The sequence below is a fragment of the Lemur catta genome, chromosome 12 (assembly GCF_020740605.2).
Source record: "Lemur catta isolate mLemCat1 chromosome 12, mLemCat1.pri, whole genome shotgun sequence".
Lineage (NCBI taxonomy): Eukaryota > Metazoa > Chordata > Mammalia > Primates > Lemuridae > Lemur > Lemur catta.
Window position 1 is genome coordinate 47,915,086 of NC_059139.1, and position 22,026 is coordinate 47,937,111.

Consider the following 22,026-nt stretch of genomic DNA (forward strand, 5'->3'; position numbering starts at 1 on the left):
TACTCCATGAGCGCTTTCAGAAAATAGAGAAGGATAGAACACTGCCCAACACATTCTGTGAGGCCAAGTATCAAAGGTTATACATCCTTATAAATGCAAAAGTCCTCAACAAAATATTAGAGAAACGAATCCAACAACATATAAAAAAGATTATGTACCATAAACAAGTGAGATTTATCTTAGGAAAGCAAGGTTGGTTTAGGAACCAAAAATCAATTAATATAATACACCATATTAGTAGAATAAAGGGCAAAACCCACGTAATCATCTCAGTAAACCCAGAAAAATCATATTTAACAAAAATCTAACCTCTGTTCATGTTAAAAACTCTTAACAAACTTGAAATAAAAGGGAACTTCCTCAGCCTAGTAAAGGGCATCTATAAAAATCCTACAGTGAACATGATACTTTATGATGGAAGACTGAACACTTTTTCTGTAAAATTAGGAACAAGGCAAGGATGTCCACTCTCATCTTTTCTGTTCAGCATAGTCCTGACAGTTCTAGCCGGTGGAGTCAGGCAATAAAAATAAATAAAAGGCATTAAGATTAGAAAGGAAGAGCTAAAACTATCTCTGTTCACAGATATCATGATTCTTATATATAGAAAATCCTAAGGAATTTCAAAAGAAGTGCAAGACTTGTACTCTGAAAACTTTTTAAATTTGCTGAGAGAAATTAAAGATCTAAATAAATGAGACAATCTATGTTCAAGTATGAGAAGATTCAATATTGTTAAAATGGCAGTTCTTCTCAAATTGATCTATAGAATTAACATAATCACCCATCAAATTTCCAGTACCTTTTTTTTTTGCAGAAATTGACAAGCAGATCCTAAAATTTATATGGAAATGCAAAACACCTAAAATAGCCAAAACAATTTTGAAAAGAAAAAACTTTGAGGTCTTTGACTTTTCAATTTAAAAACATACTATAAAGTTACAGTTATCAGGACAGTGTGGTACTGCCCTAAGGACAGATAGAACAATGGAGCAGAACTGACAGTACAGAAATCTTTATAGTCTATTGATTTTTGTCACAAGTACTAAGGCTAAAGGACAGTCTGTTCAATAAATAGTGCTGGTACAACTGGATATCCATATGTAAAAACGGTGAACTTAAGCCAGATGCAGTGACATGCACCTATAGTGCCAGCTATTCCAGCTATTCAGGAGACTTGAACCCAGTAGTTCAAGTCTAGGCAGCACATTGAGACCTCATCTCTTTAAAAAAAGTGAACTTAGACCTTTGCCTTACACCATACACAAAAAATTAACTCAAAATTCATTTAAAGAGCTAAAACAATAAAACTTTTAGAAGAAAATATAAGAAAATTTTTGAGACCTTCAGTTAGGGAGAAATTTCTTAGATATGATACCAAAAGCATAGTCAATAAACAAAAAAGATGATAAATTGGACCTCATCAAAATTAAAAATGTACTTCAAAAAACACCATTAAAAATGAAAAGATAAGCAATATATTTGGGTAAAATATTTGCAGAACACATATCTAATAAAAGACTTACGTTCAGAATATATGAGGAATTCTCACAACTCAGTAATAAGACAACCAAACTAATCAAAAAGTGGGCAAAAAAGATGAATTAGACATGTCAGTAAAGAAGATATACAAATGGTTGCTCAGGCATGGTGGCTCATGCCTGTAATCCTAGCACTTTTGGAGGCTAAGGCAGGAGGATGCCTGAGGCCAGGAGTTCAAGACCAGCCTGAACAAAATAGAGATCCAGTCTCTACAAAAACCAGAAAAATTAGCTGGGCATGGTGGCGCATGCCTGTAGTTCCACCTCCTTGAGAGGCTGAGGCAGGAGGATTGCTTGAGTCCAGGAGTTTGAGGCTGCAGTGAGCTGTGATGATGCCACTGCACTCTAGCCTGGGCAACAGAGTGAGACTCTGTCACAAAAAAAAAAAAAAAAGATATACAAATGGTTCATAGGTATATGAAAATATGCTCAATAGGGAAATGCAAATTAAAAACCACAATGAGGCCGGGCGCGGTGGCTCACGCCTGTAATCCTAGCACCCTGGGAGGCCGAGGTGGGTGGATTGCTCGAGGTCAGGAGTTCGAGACCAGCCTCAGCAAGAGCGAGACCTTGTCTCTACTAAAAAATAGAAAGAAATTATATGGCCAACTAAAAATCTATATAGAAAAAATTAGCCGGGCATAGTGGTGCATGCCTGTAGTCCCATCTACTCGGGAGGCTGAGGCAGTAGGATCGCTTAAGCCAAGGAGTCTGAGGTTGCTGTGAGCTAGGCTGACGCCATGGCACTCATTCTAGCCTGGGCAACAAAGCGAGACTCTGTCTCAAAAAAAAAAAAAAAAAAAACCACAATGAGATGCCATTCCCACTATTATTGCCTAGAATGGCTATAAGGTAGGCAATAACAGATGTTAGCAAGGAGGTGGAGAAATTGGAACCCTCGTATATTGCTGGTGGCATTGTAAAATGGTTCAGCCACTTTGGAAAACAGTCTGGCATTTCCTCAAAAAGTTAAGCATGGAGTTACCATAAGACACAGAAATTCTACTCCCAGGTTCATACCCAAGAGGAATGACAATGTATGTCTACACAAAAACATACACAAATGTTTATGACAGCATTTTTCATAATAGCCTAAAAGTAGAAATAACCTGATTGTCTATCAACCTGACAAATGGATAGACACTATGTTCAGTGATGACATGACGGGCAAATTTTTAAAAGTATTTTCTACATTTTCTTTGATGATTTAAAGAATAATTTTTGGTGAAAAAGATAACTGATAACCCAACCAACTAAGGCCTTCAAGATCTTCACTCAGAGAGTTTGTACTGTGCTCAGTACTGGCTTACACCAATCCTATGATTTAGGTAACTATTAATAAATTCAATTTTACAGATAAGGAAACTGAGGCATAGAGATGATCAAATAATTTTAGGGTCACCCAGCTATTAAGTAGTAGAGCTAAGTTTTAAATTCAGTCATTCTCATTCCAGAGTCTATACTGTTAACTACCAGGTCATACTACAAATGATGCTTTCCTTTAGACATTTTTCTTATGCTTTGTTTTGTTTTCTTCCACAGGGGTCTAGATTTTATGAAAATGAGCTTAAGAAGGAAAAGCAAGTCAACCAACGAATTGAAAATATGATGCAACAAAAAGCTCAAATTACCAGCCAGCAGCTAAGGAAAGCACAAGTACAGGTATTAATTCAATTGTTAAATAACGTGGAAGCTGGTAGAATAGTAATTGACAGTTAAAATGCATTATAGGTCAGGTGTGGTGGATTATGCCTGTAATCCCAGCACTTTGGGAGGCCAAAGTGGGAGGGTCGCTTGAGCCCAGGAGTTCGAGACCAGCCTGAGCAACATAGCAAGACCCTATTTGTACAAAAAAATATAAAAATTAACCAGGCACAGTAATGCACACCTGTAGTCCCAGCTATTTGGGAGGCTGAGGCAGAAGAATCACTTGAGCCCAGGAGTTTGAGATTATAGTGAGCTTTGATCACGCCACTGTATTCTAGCTTGGGTACCCTGTCTCTTAAAAAAATTGTATTATCAAGTCTTAACTGCAAAAGTGAAACGTACGTGTTCATTATATTGTAAAGTATACACATTCAGCAAATGTGCATACTTTGCTGAGTTTTGCTCTACTCATTAACATAAAAGACTGCACACCTAGACAGTGTCACCTCCATTATACAAGAGTAATTGAAGTCTTAGTTAGATTAAGTAACTTGCCCACCTTCATAGGACAGGTAGTCGGCAGAGCTAAGGTTTAACCCAAATCCTGTGTTCTTTTCATTATGTACATGCTTTGCAGCTAGAAAAGGCCACAGGATAAATGTGGCATGATTTCTGTAATGCTGATTTTGAAAAGAAAAAAGGACTGGGGGAGCATGTTAACTAATTAAAACATAATTGTGTTATAGTAAAACAAAAGTCACACTATAGGTTAGACTGCCAAATGTACATGAATTTTTAAGACAACACACAAGACTTCTAAAAACTTGGAGGCTTTTGGCTTTTCCTCTAGGATCTTGGAGAATAAAAATGTTTCCTCTGCTGTTAAAATTTATTACAGCAGAAAAATTTGGGAAGAACCAAGCTGCAGGGTACCATGTTGTAGATTGATGACTCAAAGCAGTCAAATTTCTGGTAGTAAAACTAAAGTCATGGCCAGACAAGTATACTCTCTATCAAAATCTGATCCAATGTTAACAAAGCACTAGGCTGTAAGATAACAATAAAATTATGATATTGATCTAATATGCTACAAAAATAGTTTTGTTTTCTTTACCAAACTATAATGTGTCATTTTTTCATATATACCTACCTTCCTAGAGCACAATATAATTTTTTTTTAATTTCAAGATATTAGAGGGGTACAAATGTTTTTGTTACATGGGTAAATTGTGTGATGCTGAAGTCACGGCTTTTAGTGTGCCTGTCACCAGAATGGTGTTCATTGTACCCGATAAGTAAGTTTTTATCTCTCATCCCCCTACCACCCTCCCCCTCTTCTTGGTTTCCAATGTCTTTATCACCTCTTTGTGTCTATCTATACCCATCATTTAGCTCCTACCTATTAGTGAGAACACGTGTTTGTTTTTCCATTCTTGAGATACTTCATTTAGGATAATGTTCTCCAGTTCCATCCAGGTTGCTGTAGACATTATGTCATTCCTTTCTATGGCTGAGTAGTACTCCATGGTGTGTGTATATATATATATATTTTTTTTTTTTTTCTTTAACCACGCATCAATTGATGGACACATAGGTTGTTTCCATATCTTGGCAATTATGAATTGTGCTATGATAAACATTCAAGTGCAGGTGTCTTTTTTATAAAATGACTTCTTTTCCTTTGGGTCGTTAACCAGTAGTGGGATTGCTAGATCAAATGGTTAGGTCTACTTTTATTTCTTTGAGGAACCTCCATACTGTTTTCCATAGAGGCTGTACTAATTTGCAGTCCCACCAACACTGTATAATGCTCTTTTTCACTGCATCCACACCAGTATCTATTGTTTTTTAACTTTATAATAACGGCCATTCTGACAGGGTAAGGTAGTATTTCATTGTGGTTTTAATTTGCATTTCCCTGATCATTAGTGTGATGTTGAGCATTTTTTCATGTGTTTGTTGGCCATTTGTCTATTTTCTTTTGAAAAAATTCAGTTCATGTCTTTTGCCCACTTTTTGGTAGGATTGTTTTTTTCTTGCTTATTTGTTTGAGTTAATTACCGATTCTAGATTATAGATATTAGTCCTTTGTCACGTGTATACTTTGTAAATATTTTCTCCCATTCTGTGTCTGTTTACTCTGTTAATTATTTCCTTTGCTGTATAGAAGCTTTTTAATTTAATTAAGTCCCATTTATTTTTACTGTAGTGTCATTTGCCTTTGGGGTCTTAGTTATAAATTTTTTGCCTAGGCCAATGTCTAGAAGAGTTTTTCCTATTCTCTTCAAGAATTTTTGTGGTTTCATGCCTTAGATTTAAGTCTTTAATCCATCTTGAATTAACTTTTGTATATGGAGAGAGATAAGAAGCCGGTTTCATTCTTCTGCATGTGGCTATCCAGTTTTCCACACCATTTATTGAATAAGGTGTCCTTTTCCCAGTGTATGTTTTTGTCTGCTTTGTCAAAAATCAGTTGGTTCTAGCTATATGGTTTTATTCCTGGGTTCTCTATTCTGTTCCATTGGTCTGTGTCTCTACTTTTAAACCAGTATCATATTGTTTTGGTTACTACAGCCTTGCAGTATAATTTAAACTCAGGTATTGTGTGTCCTGATTTGTTCTTTTTGCTTAAGATTGCTTTGGCTGTTCGGGCTCTTTATTGGTGCCAGATGAAGTTTAGGATTATTTTTTCTAGATCTGTGAAATATGATGTTCTATTCTGATAGAAATTGCATTGAATCTGTAAATCACTTGGGGCAGTATGGACATTTTAACGATGTTGATTCTTCTAGTCCTTTAGCATAGAATACTTTTCATTTGTTTGTGTCATCTACGATTTCTTTCATCAGTGTTTTATAGTCCTCCTTGTAGAGATCTTTCACCTCCTTGATTAAGTATATTCCTAGGTATTTTATTTTCTTTGCAGCTTGTAAATGATATTGAGCTCTTGATTTGACTCTCAGCTTAACTCTTATTAGTATATAGATATGCTACGGATTTGTATACATTGATTTTGTAACCTGAGACTTTGCTAAATCTGTCAGTTATAGGAGTCTTTTGGTGGAGTCTTTAGGGTTTTCTAGATATGAGATCATATTGTCAGCAAACAGGGATAATTTGACTTCTTTCCTGATTTGGTTTTCTTCTTCTTCCTCTTCCTGCTCCTCTTCTTGCTCCTCCGCTTGCTTTTCCTCCTCTTCCTCCTCCTCCTCCTTTTTGTCCTCCTCTTCTTTTTATTTTTTTTTTGTTAAATCATAAGGTCTTGCTCTGTCACCCAGGCTGGAGTATAATGGTGTGATCATAGCTGACTGTAACCTTGAACTCCTGGGCTCAAATGATTCTCCTGGATCAGCCTCCCAAGTAGCTGGGACCACAGGCGCTCACCAGCACACCCAGCTAAATTAAAAAAAAAAAATTTTTGTGGATGTGGGGGTCTCACTATGTTGTCCAGGCTGGTCTTGAACTTCTGGCCTGAAGTGATCCTCCTGCTTCGGCCTCCCAAAGGACTGGTATTTACAGGCGTGAGCCACTGCACCCCTCTTTCCCAATTTTTATGCCCTTTATTTCTCTCTTGCCTGGTATCTCTGGCTAAAACTACCAGTACTATGTTGAATAGAAGTGGTGACAGTGGGCATCCTTGTCATGTTCCGGTTCTTAGGGGCAATGCTTTCACCTTATCCGCATTCAGTATGATGTTGGCTGTGGGTTTGTCATGTATGGCTCTCATAATTTTAAGGTATGATCCTTCCATGCCCAGTTTGTTGAAGGTTTTATCGTGAAAGGGTGCTATATTTTATTGAGTACTTTTTCTGCATCTATTGAGATAATCATATGGTCTTTGTTTTTACTTCTATTTATGTGGTGAATCACCTTTACTGATTTGCATATATTGAACCATCCTTAAATCCCTGGGATGAAACCCACTTGATCACAGTGAATTATCTTTTTGATGTACTATTGAAGGGTTTGCTAATATTTTGTTGAGGATTTTTGCATCTGTGTTCATACAGGATATCGGTCTATAGTTTTGTTTTTTTGTTGTGTCCTTTCCTGGCTTTTGTATAAAGGTGACACTGGCTTGATAGAATGAGTTAGGGAGGACTCCCTCCTCAATGTTAAACTTACCCATTTACCACCCATACGAGCATGAACAACTGAAAAATCTGCATAAAACAGACAAAATATCTCTTTGAACTCATCAGAAAGCTTCCCAGGTAATGAAGACTTCAGGAAGCAAGATCCGCCTGTAAGAAGAAAAATGAAAGAAATCCTGAGTTGAGCTAAATATGGATGGGAAGCAGGTGAAGATGAGTCACTTTGACCCCAATGCCCAAAAGAGTATGGGAACTAATTCCTTATTCATAGTTTTTATGTCCTTCCTGAAGGGTGATATAATATAATTTGTCTTTATTTTATAAAATATATATATGAATAAGAATGATAATCAAAGGGCTGTATATAAAACAAAAAACTAGAATCAAGGTGGTATCATAAATAAATTATGATACCTCCACATAGTGAAATGCTATGAAGCATTAAACATGATGATATGACAGATAAATCATCTTTTGTCATGATGGAAGACCACTTAAAATTTACTTTGTGGTGGCTCACGCCTGTAATCCTACCACTCTGGGAGACCGAGGCAGGAAGGTTACTTTAGGTCTGGAATTCGAGCTATACTTTTTTACTCTAGTGCTGCTATTCCACCATAGATGGTATCATTTTACATTTTCAACCTAAGAGTATTAGTTTCATGGCCACCCTTAGGTGCAAAAGAAGTTGTCGCTTTAGCTGGGTGGCTATGTACCCAGCTTAAAAATCTATTACTATGGAAGGAAGGGAGAATGGATTAGTGGGTTCAACTAGTAATCCAAAGCAATATCCTTTGTCCACATTTCTAGAGGAGCCTATATGTATTTCTCTTGATTTATCAGATATTTATCATATATTTGGGATTTTTTTTCTTGCCATTTGTTCTAAATATTTTTCCAATATATTGTCTTTTAATTTTGTAGGAGTGTTTTTTCTACATAATTTTAAATGTTTATATAATCAAATATGACAGTTTTTTTAAAAAAAAGGCTTTTATAGAGGAATTGTTGGTTCACATCAAAATTGAACAGGTACAAAGATTTCCCATACACCCCCTGCCTCCACACAGGCATAGCCTCCCTTACTATCATCCACCTCCAGAGTGGTACATTTGTTACAGTTGGTGAACCTATAATACATTTACACAACATTATTACCCAAAGTTCATAGGTTACATTAGGGCTCACTATTGGTATTGTACATTCTATGGGTTTAGACAAATTTATAATGACATGTATCCACCATTATAGTGTCACACATAGTAGTTTCCTTGCTCTAAAAAATACTTTTTGCTCTACCTGTTCACCCCTCCTTCCCCACTAACCACTGGCAACCACTGATCTTCTTCCTGTCTCCACAGTCTTGCCTTTTTCAGAATGTCATATAGTTGGAATCATACAGTAGGTAGCCTTTTCAGACTGCCTTCTTTTACATAGTAGTATGCATTTATGTTTCCTCCATGTCTTTTCATGGCTTAATAGCTCATTTCTGTTATGTGCTGAATATTAATTCAATTGTCTAGAGGTGCCACCGCTTATTTATCCATTTACCTATTGAAGAACACTTTGGTTGCTTCCAAGTTTTAGCAATTATGAATAAAGCTGCTGTAAACATCTGTGGGCAGATTTAAGTGTGGACATAAGTTTTCAACTCCTTTGGGTAAATACTAAGGAGCACAATTGCTGGATCATATGGTAAGAATATGTTTAGTTTTATAAGAAACTGCCAAACTGTCTTCCAAAGTAGCTTTACCATTTTTCATTCCCACCAGCAATGAATGAGAGCTCCTGTTGCTATACATCCTCACCATATTTGGTGGTGTCATTCTTTTAGATTTTGGCCATTCTAATAGGTGTATAGTGATTCCTCATTGTTGTTTTAATTTGCATTTCCCTGGTGACATGAGATGTGGAGTATCTTTTCATATGCTTGTTTGCCATCTGCATATCTTCTTTGGTGAGGTGTCTGTTAAGGTCCTTGGCTATGGTTTAATTAGATTGTTTGTTTTATTATTGTTGAGCTTTAAGAGTTCTTTTTATATTTTGCGCAATAGGCCTGTATCAGATATGTCTTTTGCCAATATTGTTTCCCAATCTGTGGCTTGTCTTTTTATTCTCTTGACAGTATCTTTCACAGAGTAGAAATTTCAAATTTTAATGAAGTCCAGTTTATCAATTTTTCCTTTCAGGGATTGTGCCTTTGGTATTGTATCTAAATAGTCTTCATCAAATCCATGGTCATCTAGGAATTTTATAGTTTTGAATTTTATTTTTAGGTCTGTAATTCATTTTGAGTTAATTTTTGTGAAAAGTATAAGGTCTTTGTCTAGATTCATTTTTTTGCATGTAGATACTAAATTGTTCCAGCTCCATTTGTTAAAAGACTCTTTTCTCCATTGTATTTCCTTTGCTCCTTTGTCAAAGACCAGTTGACTTTATTTATGTGGGTCTATTTCTGGGCTCTCTATTTTGTTCCATTGATTTATTTGTGTGTTCTTTTACCAATACCATGATTACTGTAATTTTGTAGTAAGACTTGAAGTTGGATAGTGTCATTCATTTAGGTTTGTTCTTCCCCTTCAGTATGGCAGTATGGTATTGGCTATTCTGGGTCCTTTGCCTCTCCGTATAAATTTTAGAATCAGTTTGTTGATATCCACCAAATAACTTGCTGTTGATATCCACCAAATAACTTGACTAGGATTGCTTTGAATCTATAGATCAAATTGAGAAGAATTGGCATCTTGATAATATTGAGCCTTCCTATCCATGAACATGGAATATCTCTCCATTTAAAGATGCTTTTTGACTTACAGTGGGGTTACATCTTAATAAACATACCATAAAGTCAAAAAATCATAAGTCAAACCATGGTAAGTCCAGATATGCCTCGACTTACAATGGGGTTATGTCCAGCTAAACCCATCATAAAGTCAAAAATCGTGTCGAAGCATCATAAATTGGGGACCATCTGTATTTAGTTCTTCTTTGCTTCCTTTCTTCAGAGTTCTGTAGTTTTCCTTATATCAATCTTATACGTATTTTGTTAGATTTATACCTAAGTATTTCATTTTTCATAGTGTTAATATAAATTTTATTGTGTTTTTCATCTCAAATTCCACTTTTTCATTGATGGTATGTAGGAAAATGATAGACATATATTAACCTTATATCTTGTAACCTTGCTATCATCAGTTATTAGTTCCAGCAATAGTATTTTTTTTTAAGTTTTTTTCTTGCCTTTGATATTATGCTTGGAAAATTATTCCCCATAACCAAACCTATATATTCTTTTAGTATTTTTATAGATTTTGGCATACTCAGATCTTTTGGAATTTATTTTGATGTGTGGTATTTTTTTTCTTAAATGGTATTATTTCTCTACATGTTATTATTTTTCCTAAATGGTGATTCACTTGTCCCAACACCATTTATTGAGTCATGAATCTTTTCTCCACTGAATTGAAATGAGGCACTTTCAAATACTAAATTCTCATTGTAATTTATTTCTGGAATCCCTTCTAATTAATTCTTTTCCTGTATCAGTACCATACAGTTTTGGTTACTGAACAATAGGAATATAGGTTAACATTCTCCCTAATAACACTTCTTTAAGTTTTCTCTTTTTTTAATGCATTATTGTTTCTTTCATATAAACTTAAGTATCATTTTATCAAGTTTTTTAAAAAATTCAGTCCTGTCCACTGTAACATTATTTTTAAGTTGATATTAATCCTTAGCAATTTACTTTCTGGATGTTTTTGTTTTATTAATCTGTAGTCTATAAATATCTTTGATAGTTTTAAAGATATAGTACATGAGTGGTACTTACTTTTTGCTTTTTATGCTATTTTTAAAGCTCATATCCTTAAATATGCAAGTAATCTGAAGGAATAGAAAATGTATTCCATTGGGTAGCAGAATTTAAGATTTTATTCCAGTTTTAGTTGACTATTTCATGGTCAAGATATTTCAGATGCCACTCTCTGGCTTCTTTTGCAACAGGAATGGCAGGAAATGTGTTTTATGTTGATTGTTAAATTGTTTCATTTGTTGAACTTCCTCTAAAAGAAGTTATACAAATGGGAGGGAATTGAGGAAGTCTTAAGGAGTCAAGAAGATCAGAGAGAACAGAGGTGTTTTCATCATGGGAAATATGTTTCTATTTTGGAGTTATAAACTTTCTTAGTACTAGATTTTTATTATGTGTGATATGATAGTATGAACTATTGCTAGTCAAACTGAGGTAGGTAAGCTCTGCAGACCTGAACTCCCAAGGTATTTATTCAGAACCTCTCTAAGTATTCTCCACCATATCCCACCCTCATTAGATTTCTTAAAGGCACAATCATTTTTTTTATCTACCAGAGTATCTTAGAATAACATGGGTTCATAAATTGACTAGACAAATACCCATGTTATATGAATGGCAACTACACAGCAAATCAGTACATTTTGACCATTTTAACAATTGATTTTATCAACTCGGATTTACTCGGTAGTCTTTAGAGAAATGCTAAGTCAAGAAAACACAAAACATTATTTCTGAAATAGTCTTCTCAATGTAATAGAAATGAGATTTTTGAAAAAGAAAATAAGACACAATATGGGCAAAAAATATACCATTAGAGTTTGGTTTGAGTGTATTTCAATGTTAAAGACTTAAAAAAAAATGTATCTTAGGTAAGCATCATAAAGTAGTGGAAAACAGGTTTTGGAGTAACCTGGTTTTCAGGTCTAGCTATAACATTTAGCTGTAAACATATAGCTCTCTGACTTAGGGCAAGTTATTTAATCTTATTGAACATTAATTTCTTTATAAAATGGGAATGGTAATTATGATCTCAGAGTTATTTTGGCCAGTAAATGAATTAACATAGAAAACACTTAACATACTATATGACACATATAGTATATTCAATAAATGTCATTTCTGCTTTTAAAATTATATATAATATCATTAAGCCCTTACTGTATCCCTAGATAATAAGCACATTATATGGTGTCTCTAAGTAAAGTAAGGATGAGAGGGGTTAACTTGACCTCAGTCATGTAACTAATGAGTGGCAATGCTAGGACCCAAACCAAATCCCTTATCCTTCACCAGTGTGACACATACCAATTTTGAGGGATAGCGAAAGTAACAGCATACATATTAGAGGCTCAGATCAGAACTTGAAAATCACTGGGAGGGAAAATGGAAGAAAGGGAAATATAAATGAGGATTTTAGTAGAAGAAACTTTAAAAATCAGTAGTGGTGTGTATCTGGTAGGTGTAGAAAGAGATGAGATTAGACAAGGGTAACTAATGAGAGTTGGTAAAGGAAAGTAGAATGTATGAGTCATACCATGAGAAGGCTTCCTTTTAGCAACTTAACTACACTAGCTTTAGGCACAAGAAAGAGAATATATTGCTGAAGAGACTATCATAGCATTAATATATGAGTCTGAGGAGAATTTTTTCTCATTTGATTTGCTTTTTATTTATTATCTTTTTCTTTTCTAGATGATTCCAGGTCAGGATATTTCAGATGCAACTCTCTTATTCTCACTCGACTCTTATAACTTGTATATTTTCTGGATTAATATAGAGTAGTTTTTAGTTTACCTCTGTTTTTATTAGTTTCTACAATTTATTTATATCTAGGCATGATGCCATTCTCTGGTTCATAATTGCAGTTCTAGAAAAAATAATTTAAATCAGTATGGTAAACTAGAGTAATATGGAAAAGTTCCATTTATTAGGTATGGTGTCTAACTGTATGAAGTTAGCCTTCTCCAAAATTTTTCTACTAACATTGCTTTCTCTTTTTTAACCAACTTTAATATATTGCTATAAATTTCATTCCTTTTATCCTACTAGCCTTCCCCCCCCCCCCCCCCCCCCCCGTCTCTTGTGGGGAAAGAATTTAAAAGCAGATAAGACCTTTCTCCTGAAGGAGCTCACAATTTGGTGTCTAATACAGTAAATGCTATAGTAAGAGCAGGAAAACAAATAAGGAACATTAAATTCTGTGGCACAAAGAACAGAGATCCAACTGAGTTACAGAGAGATATTTGAGCTGATCCTTGAAGGCCTGTGACAGAGCTAGGAAAGGCATTCTAGACAGAGGAACAGCCAGTCTCTAGACTGAGGAAGCCACAGAGCACACCAGGTCATTCAGTGAGTTGCAGCCTAAACAGGAGCAGGCCTTCTGGAGAGTCTCGCTGTGGCTACTGACAAATATGATTCAGGGTGATTGTTTCTAAAAAAGAAATTACAGTTTTAACCTGCAGTGGTGAACTAGTGTCCCAATAGTGCTAAGAAGGAGGGCCATGGGAAAAAAAAATTCCATAGAGTATAGAGGCAAGGTTGGAGCCCAACATGGAGAAAAAAGTCACATTATACCCCTATAGCTCTCCACCTTTAAGAAAACTTGCTGTAGGAATCTCCACATGATGTAAGTCGCTTTCATTCCAGAGATCACCCCATTTGCTTATTTGTGCCTGTTTTCCCATCAGTTTTTGATTGCTTTGTTATTCAGCCATCCACTGATCCTTATAATAATAGATGGCATTTATTGAACTTGTACCATGTGCCAGGCACTGTTCCATGTCCTTTATGTTTTCCAGCTCATTCAGTAGCTTCCTTCTCTTACGATTTTACTTTAATAGTAATGGCAACTTCCTTATTTGTTGCATAGATCAAAACTATCACACAGCCACCCTCAGGTGCAGAGTGAGCTGACAAAGTGAGTATTTATTTAGCTTTTTTAGCCTGTATCGTAGAGGCAAGCCATGAAAAAGCAACAGTTAGAAATGAGTATGTCTGCTACATAATCACTTTTCTTACTCACCTGCTTTGATTATTTCTACCCCCTTTCATTTCTCTTTATTCTTCCTTATCAAGTCAACTCTTTTTCTCTGAAGAGACAAAAATTCTTTAAAGATTAAGACTGTTTACTACTACTAGTAGTAACAATACTATCGACATATATATTGAAGTTCATGAAGAATAAGCTACAACTTAAGTTTTCAATTTTTATTTGTACATTTATCAAATAGTAGCATTATAAAAGCAATTCTACAAAAGGAATGTGTACATTATGCTTTAGTACCTTCAGTTGTATGTTACTGTTCAGCATAAACATCACATGCCAAAGCCTTATTATCTTTTGTTGTATATTTCCTTTGTTGCTATTTTAAGACATTAATATTATGAGCCAAATGGGAATTGTTTATTTTACCTAAATTGAACCTTTGAGTTCTCCAAATTTATAAAGCAGTGGAATCATCTGATATAAGCAATTGGATTAGTTCATTTATTCAATAAATTTTTATTAAGTTTCTGTTATATGCCTGGGGGTATGGAGAGATGAAAGAGTTGATAGGGAATGATATTTGAGAACAGGTTTTCTATGCTTGTGAAAATAAAAGCAATTACCACCCTTAATAAATAATAAAATATACATAGATAAACACCCATGAACGACCATAAAATATGCACCCATAGGTGGGTCGGTGAATGAATGGGTGGATGGATAAATGGATGGACAGAGACAGAGACAACCTACTAAATTAAGATTAATGTTGTGATTAATGGTGTTTCAATATTATGTTATCTAAATGTATGTTAACTTTTTTAAAAATTAAGGTTGACAGATTTGTAATGGAATTAGAACAGAGCCGGAATTTGAACAATACCATAATACACATTGATATGGATGCTTTCTATGCAGCTGTAGAAATGAGGGATAATCCAGAATTGAAGGACAAACCCATTGCTGTAGGATCAGTGAGTATGTTGGTAAGTAGGTAAAGATTAAAAACAAAAAGGAAATTTCATAACATACTTAAGTAAGCCTTACTGGTTCATGAAGGAGTAATTTTTTATTGAGGTTTTCCAGTTTGCTGCATATTTCTTTGGGTTCCATAATATATGCTTAGTTACTTAATGCTTTCAGCATACCTTAAGCTACTAGTTTTTATTTTCATTTGACAAAAATAAACTCAGAGAGATACTTAATAACTTGCCCAAAGTTACAATACCGGTAAACAATAGAGTGACATTGTATCTTTCCATTGCAAATTAAATTTTTTATAGGTAACTGTTCTATTAATAGCTAAAGAGAAGAAGAAGAAGCAAAAAAAGGAAATGTTCTAAAACAGAAGTTTTCAAACTATGGTCTGCAGGCCAAATCCAGCCTGCTACCCATTTCTGTCAATAAATTTTATTGGAACAAAGTCATACTAATTTATTTACTGCTCTTTTGAGAGTTGAAACTTAGACCCTATAGCAGCTATCTGTTGCTGTGTAACAAACCCCTTCAGTACAGATTTCAGTAATTGCAACAGAGACCATGTTGTGATCTACAAAGGCTAAAGTGATTACTATCTGGACTTTCAGAAAAGATTTGCCAACCCCAGTTCTAGAGTAACATAGTTCATTAATATAGTACATTTAGAATGCAATTAAATTCTTTTCCTCATGACTTGGCAACTTTGATTTTCTGATTACTATGTTGCCCTCTTTTTTGCCATTCCAGCCATAGAAGGCAAAAATGACCAAGATAGCTGTATGTGGCCAAAAATGTTTTGGGAATTATAAGTAGCAACTACAGTAGATAGATGTTGGTATAAAAAAACATACTAGAGAAACAAGGAGAGTTCTTCCCTGTTCCTGATTCCTTCCAATGCCTTAAATAGCTATAAGCCTAATTCCTACTGAGTTATTATTTTGTAATATTATAAAACCATAATCTGTTTGTTCTATATCTGTTTCCATGAATATGCAGGCAACTGACAACTCTGGTTCCAAAATAATTTATATTGCAAGAATGCTCCCCTTTCCTACAAATCACCAATAAATATTTGAAAAAAATTTTTAAATTTTATTAAAAGATATAACTCTAAATTTATATGTATATGTATGTGTATATGTATATACATACACACATGCTATAGCCATGTTAAAGCTAAACTGATTTCTTTTGGAATCCACAAAATCTTTTCTATAATTTCTGTCCTCCTAAAAGTTGGTTAGTATTTCCAAATTCAAAATGATTATTTGTTACATTTAAACTAACATTACCCCTTTTTATGCTTGAACTAATAGGTTTCCCTTCTAATGAGATTGAAGTGTAATTGTTTTGTCCTACTAAAAAAATGTATCTACAAATTAATGGGAGTGATGGTACATGTTTGATTAATCCAGTCTGTTAAAGGTAGAATTCTATTTTGGAGAATTTGATTGATTTTTCGAATGTTCTAAGTTGGCATCAAGAGTTGAAACTTAGATGGTATAGCAATTATCTTTTGCTGTGTAACAAACCCCTTTAGTACTTAATGAACAACCATTTATTTGCTCATGATTCTATAATTTGAGCAGAATTCATTGGCGATGGATCAACTCTACCTCTACCTGGAATTGGCTAGGGCTATTTAACTGAGGCTAGGGGATCCAAGATGGCTTCACTTATGTCTTGCGCTTTGCCTGAGGTGATTGGAATGCCCTCCAGTCTTCTTACTTTCTCTGTGATGCATCATTATTTAGTAATCTACCCCAAGATCTTGACAATGGTTGCTGGTTCACAAAAAGCAAAGCAAAAGCCATAGGCTTCTTAAGGCCTTAGGTTTCAGGAGTCACACAGTGTCACTTTCCTCACATTCTTTTCATCAAAGCAAGTCACAAGGCAAGTCACTTGGCAGGAGGAACTAGAAGCTACCTTTTGATAAAAGTTGCTGTAAAATATCGTGGCTGGATATACGATATGCCGCAAACCCAAAAGTTAGAGAACTTTCTAAAATTTTGTTTCTACTGTACTATAGATCTGGCTTTCATATCGATTCCATTAGACTTATTTATGTTTAAAGTATTGGTTTGTCTTTTCAGTGCTATCTATTATTTTCTGTTCCAGAATGCTGACCATGGATTAGCATAGTTTTGAGTACTATCATGATTTTTTAATGTCATTTGAAAATCATTAATGGAAAATTGATATTATTCTGAAGTAATTCCTTCATCTGATACATTCTATTTTGCATTTCTTTGAATTTTCACTTGAGATTCCAAACAAGGATTCCGTTTGTGATAAAATTTCTCTTATAAGTGGTACTATGGTCTACCACACTGACATAGACTATTATCAGGTATCATCATCAGCAAGATTTAATAAGTAATATTCTCCTTTTTACTCAACATACTTTTTTAGTTCAATCTCCTAGTCAAAATGTTTCCAACAAAAAAGATATTCAAGCCTTAAGAAATAAACTTATTTTTAATGTTATTTTAAGCTTTAATCACTTCATTTAGGAGATTTAATTTGGTTGACTATATATTAGACCTTTCATTTTTGTTGTAGGTGAAAAATTTCCAAAATCCCAAATAGAGCAAATTCCAAATGTGTACTATTATACTATACAGTTACTTGTGTGTGACATCTATATTATTGGTACTATACTATTACTTTATAACTATTTTATACTATCTACTGTACTATGACTTTCATATAACATCACCCACTATCATCCAAAATTATAGGTATGCCTTAAAACCAATGAAGTTTAGTTACTGGAAATATAAGAGAACCTTTTTATTAGCACAGTCTTACTTATTATCTGATATCACATTATAAACAGGGACAGCAGTGGGAGAGGATCATGGTATCATAATACCATGATAGGATAAAGTCAAAGCTTGGTTCAAGACAGTTGCCTATGAAAGAAATGTTCTCAGATTGAAAACGTACGTTCTAATGTGTTTCTTATGAAAACATGAATCAGTATATCCATTTAAGTTTGTATATTTTTTTCTATGTGGTCAGTTCTCTTTCAGTCTACTTCAAATTACCATGCAAGGAGGTTTGGTGTTCGTGCAGCCATGCCAGGATTTATTGCTAAGAGACTCTGCCCACAGCTTATTATAGTGCCACCAAACTTTGACAAATACCGAGCTGTGAGTAAAGAGGTAAGTTGAATGTCTCACCGCTACTTACAGCCTTTCTCTGGTTTCGTGTCTCCTACAGAGTCAAGTCCAAATGCCTTTAACACATCAGGATTTGGTCTTAGCTTATCCCTTTACTCTCCCCTTCTACCATTTCTTCAGCTTATATAATATGTTGAATACTCAGCTGCCCATAGTACCCAGAATGTATCATTCCATTTTCCAATTCTTTGCCTTTCCATATATTTTTCCTCTGCTTAGAAAACTCTTCTTGTCTCCCTAAACTTTTAATATAATATAAAATTAACTTTAGCTATTTTTATTAATGTGCAATACACATTTTTTCTAGAACCACTTTATAATTTGCAGAATCTACTCATCATTAATGTCAGCCTCTTTTCTGAATAAATTTATCAGTGTTGTTAAGTAATGACAAAATTCACTTATTTTGATTAGCTACTTTCTTTGTCCCACAATCTAGTGAAGATGTTATGAGCATTTAATATCTAAGAGACTGATAATCAAAAAGAATAGGGGGTAATCCATTCCTTTGGGAAGGATCTCTGAAGTAGATTTGATTATTTACTAAAATTGCCAAACTGTCATATATGAAAAACTACCATTTTCTCTATTTTTGATGACAACTGGCCTATCATGCAGTGCTGGAATTTAATTTTTTTTTTTACAGCTGCTAAATGTGAAGGAATTTAATTTTTGAATTAAAATTTGAGTGCTACATCAAATACTTTTATACTGCAATAGTAAAATGTAGTGTGTTAAAGACTGTCTGAATGGAAACACTAAAAAAACTATGGCCTAACACTATTACCATTTAGTTATACAAGTAGTCTTTAAATTCACTCCTTTTAGTGTATTTCACCTCATTTCCCCTAGAAATGACATTCCAGCCCAAGTTTAAAAACAATTTTTTTTTATTCTTTCAAAAACAGTCTGAAAGCAAGTGCTTTGTACCTACCTCTGAAAAGATGGTGGAGGAGGGGGAAGCACATTCACATTTGGCTACTGTTTATCTCTTTTACTTTATGTCTAATTAAAAAGATAAAATGTTAGCCATAAATATTATAGACTTGTAATAAGTTTGAGGACAGTCCTACAAAGAGTTTGTAAGAAAGAATTTTTTTAAGTTGTACTTTAACTCAGTAAAACTTCTGACAGTATAACAATGAGAACTAAAACAATTACTTGTGTAATCTGTTTATTTACATAAATAAGAGAATACAAATTTGAGCAGGATCTAACTAGTTTATACAGATAAAAAGCGAGTTTTTATGTGTAAATGAACTACGGCACAAATTCATCACTGACTACAGATACATTATTATTTATGGCTTGGTTAGAAAGCTTAAGGAAAAAACATTTTTGTTTTATCCAAAATATTGGATTAACTTTATTCTTCTTGGAACTGTAAGTGCTTGATTTTTACTGAAACATGTCTATTTTAATTCTTACAGCAGTATGCTATGTAAAGGAAGTTAATAAGTACTCAACAATGTCTCTAGGGAGTACTTCTCATTCAGAATCTTAGTTGGCTGCCAGCTACAGGCTTCCCAGAGTTTTATTTCACTAGAAAGATTCTATTTGAGCACATTATAAAAATGGTTTCTTCTATAAGAACAAAGCTAATTAAGGCACTCTGAGTAAAACTTGGCGAAGTTTTATATCACCATTTTCTAAAATTCCCCTTGACTCAGCTGTTCATAATTAAGCTAAAAAGCTTTCCTTTTATAAAACAAGACAAAGTTTTTTTCCATGATACAGTAGACAGCTTTTAAATGCTAGATGGAAGCATAATGTAATTCAGCAAATATGTTTTCTAATATACATATTATTTTGGCAACCATTCCCTCTAATTACAGCTAATACTTCAGTGGTGAAAAAAAAACTTTATAGTTTCATGTAATAACACTGTCTTATATAAAAGGCATTTCTGGATTGTAACAACTATAATTCTAATCTTTATATATATTTCTTTCAACCCAACGTGCAACTCCAGATTTTCTCTTATCATTTAATGTAATCATGGAATTAGAGACTACAGATTATTGTCATCTTTTCTATTGTGGATCCCAATAAGTAATAGAGCTTCATTTTCTTGTATGGATATATGTATTAAGTGGAGATTTTTGTTCATGTTATAATTAATTAAAATATAACTACTTTCTAAAGCAACATGTACCTTTATGTAAAATTATTCCTTCTTAAAGTGAACAAAACCATCATAAAAGGTGAGAGAGAATAGAATCCTATTGTTCTCACTTCAGCTTTTGACCAGCTACCTAAAACCTTAACCATTTTTCTCTGAGCCTGCCAGAATGTCTGAGATTTATTTGAATTGCTTATGATAATATAACTAGATATAGTTGGCTGAACAGATTGCATCAAATGAAGCTATTTCATGGTCATCTGCCTCATGGTCATCTGCCTCATGTGCTTCATGGTCATCTGCCTATTTTAGTACAAAAGAGAATTTTGACAAATATGTCCTGGTAGTAAATTATTTATTCCTTAAATCCATAAGCTATTGATTGTAGGTTCGTTACTGTAGTTGCAAAGTAAGAATATTAATGTTTCTTGTTAGCTATATATGACAGAAGGTTTTGCTATGGAAGTAAAATTTAAACCTTTTTTGTTCCTTTTGAAGGTTAAGGAAATACTTGCTGATTATGATCCCAATTTTATGGCCATGAGTCTTGATGAAGCCTACTTGAATATAACGAAGCACTTACAAGAAAGACAAAATTGGCCTGAGGACAAAAGAAGGTATTTCATCAAAACAAGAAACTTTGTAGAAAATGGTAAGCATTTTTTTATGACTATCAAACTAAAAAACAAAAAAACCCTTTGAATTACTTATTCAAAAAAACTCTTTGAATTAACTTATTAGCAGGCATAGGTGGTAGGATTAAAGTACCTTTATAAAAATGAAAAATCAGAAACTGAAAATATACCAGTGGTTTTCTGAGTTAATTATATACAATATCATTTATAAACCAAATGAGATTGTTAAATCTAGACTTTGAGTCTGCAGAGTCCCTGAACAAAGTAATTTTATAGCAGTTATTTTTCTAAGTCTCACAAAGTGTTTGGATTGCATTGAAGCTGGGGAAGTTATCTGTTTAAGGTGGCTTTTTTTTTTTTGGCTAAAAAATGATTAGGCTCAAACATACCAAAACATTGGGTGATTTTCTTTTTCTTCATGTCCCAAATTTTCTATAATCTGGTTATACAGCAATTATGACTATTTTTAACCTTGCCAAAATTCATGACTTTCCACTCCCTTCTTTGCCTTAGACCTTATTATGGTTCTTTTATTTACAATGAAACCAAAGTTTCAGGACTCCAAGGGTTTGTTTCAAACAATCTCTTTAGTACATATCCAAAGCAATGCCATGAAACATGCAGATATTATACATACTGCTTCCAGCCCTTTGTCAAAGGTATGATTACTTCAAATGTCTGAGCTATCCTGGACCCCTGAGCAAATTCACCTGGATAAAAAGGTCACAGAGGGGTTTGCTCACAACCCACAGCAACATGTCATACGGACAAGTCATTGACTGCTTCAGAGGGGATAGGCAATCCTGGGAAAATCTGTTTATCACTTTCCCTGAAGCAAAAATGGCACAAAATTCTAATTATCTCACGTTGTTTGGGGCTCACATCATTTGGAGTAAGTTTAATGTAGACATGAAATCACAACTGCTTTACCTTATTTAAAGCCCTAAGAGATAGGTCTCTCCTTTTCTTTAATGGAAACATTGTACAGTAATCATAATTTCTGGACACAGAGGCTTAGAGCAAA

The 22,026-nt window shown here is 34.1% G+C and overlaps 1 protein-coding gene across 4 annotated transcripts in view; it reads left to right on the forward strand.

Annotated features, from left to right (window-relative positions):
• POLK (DNA polymerase kappa) overlaps nt 1–22,026 on the forward strand; it is a 72,755-nt gene that overhangs the window by 32,831 nt on the left and 17,898 nt on the right. For 3 of the 4 annotated variants that reach the window (XM_045566412.1, XM_045566413.1, XM_045566411.1), the window contains 4 exons: nt 3,084–3,203; nt 14,916–15,068; nt 18,096–18,227; nt 20,866–21,019. In XM_045566412.1, the coding sequence (XP_045422368.1) occupies nt 3,084–3,203; nt 14,916–15,068; nt 18,096–18,227; nt 20,866–21,019 (559 nt within the window). Of the gene's footprint in view, nt 1–3,083; nt 3,204–14,915; nt 15,069–18,095; nt 18,228–20,865; nt 21,020–22,026 lie in introns of those variants that run through there. The other variant, XM_045566414.1, reaches the window with a different exon arrangement.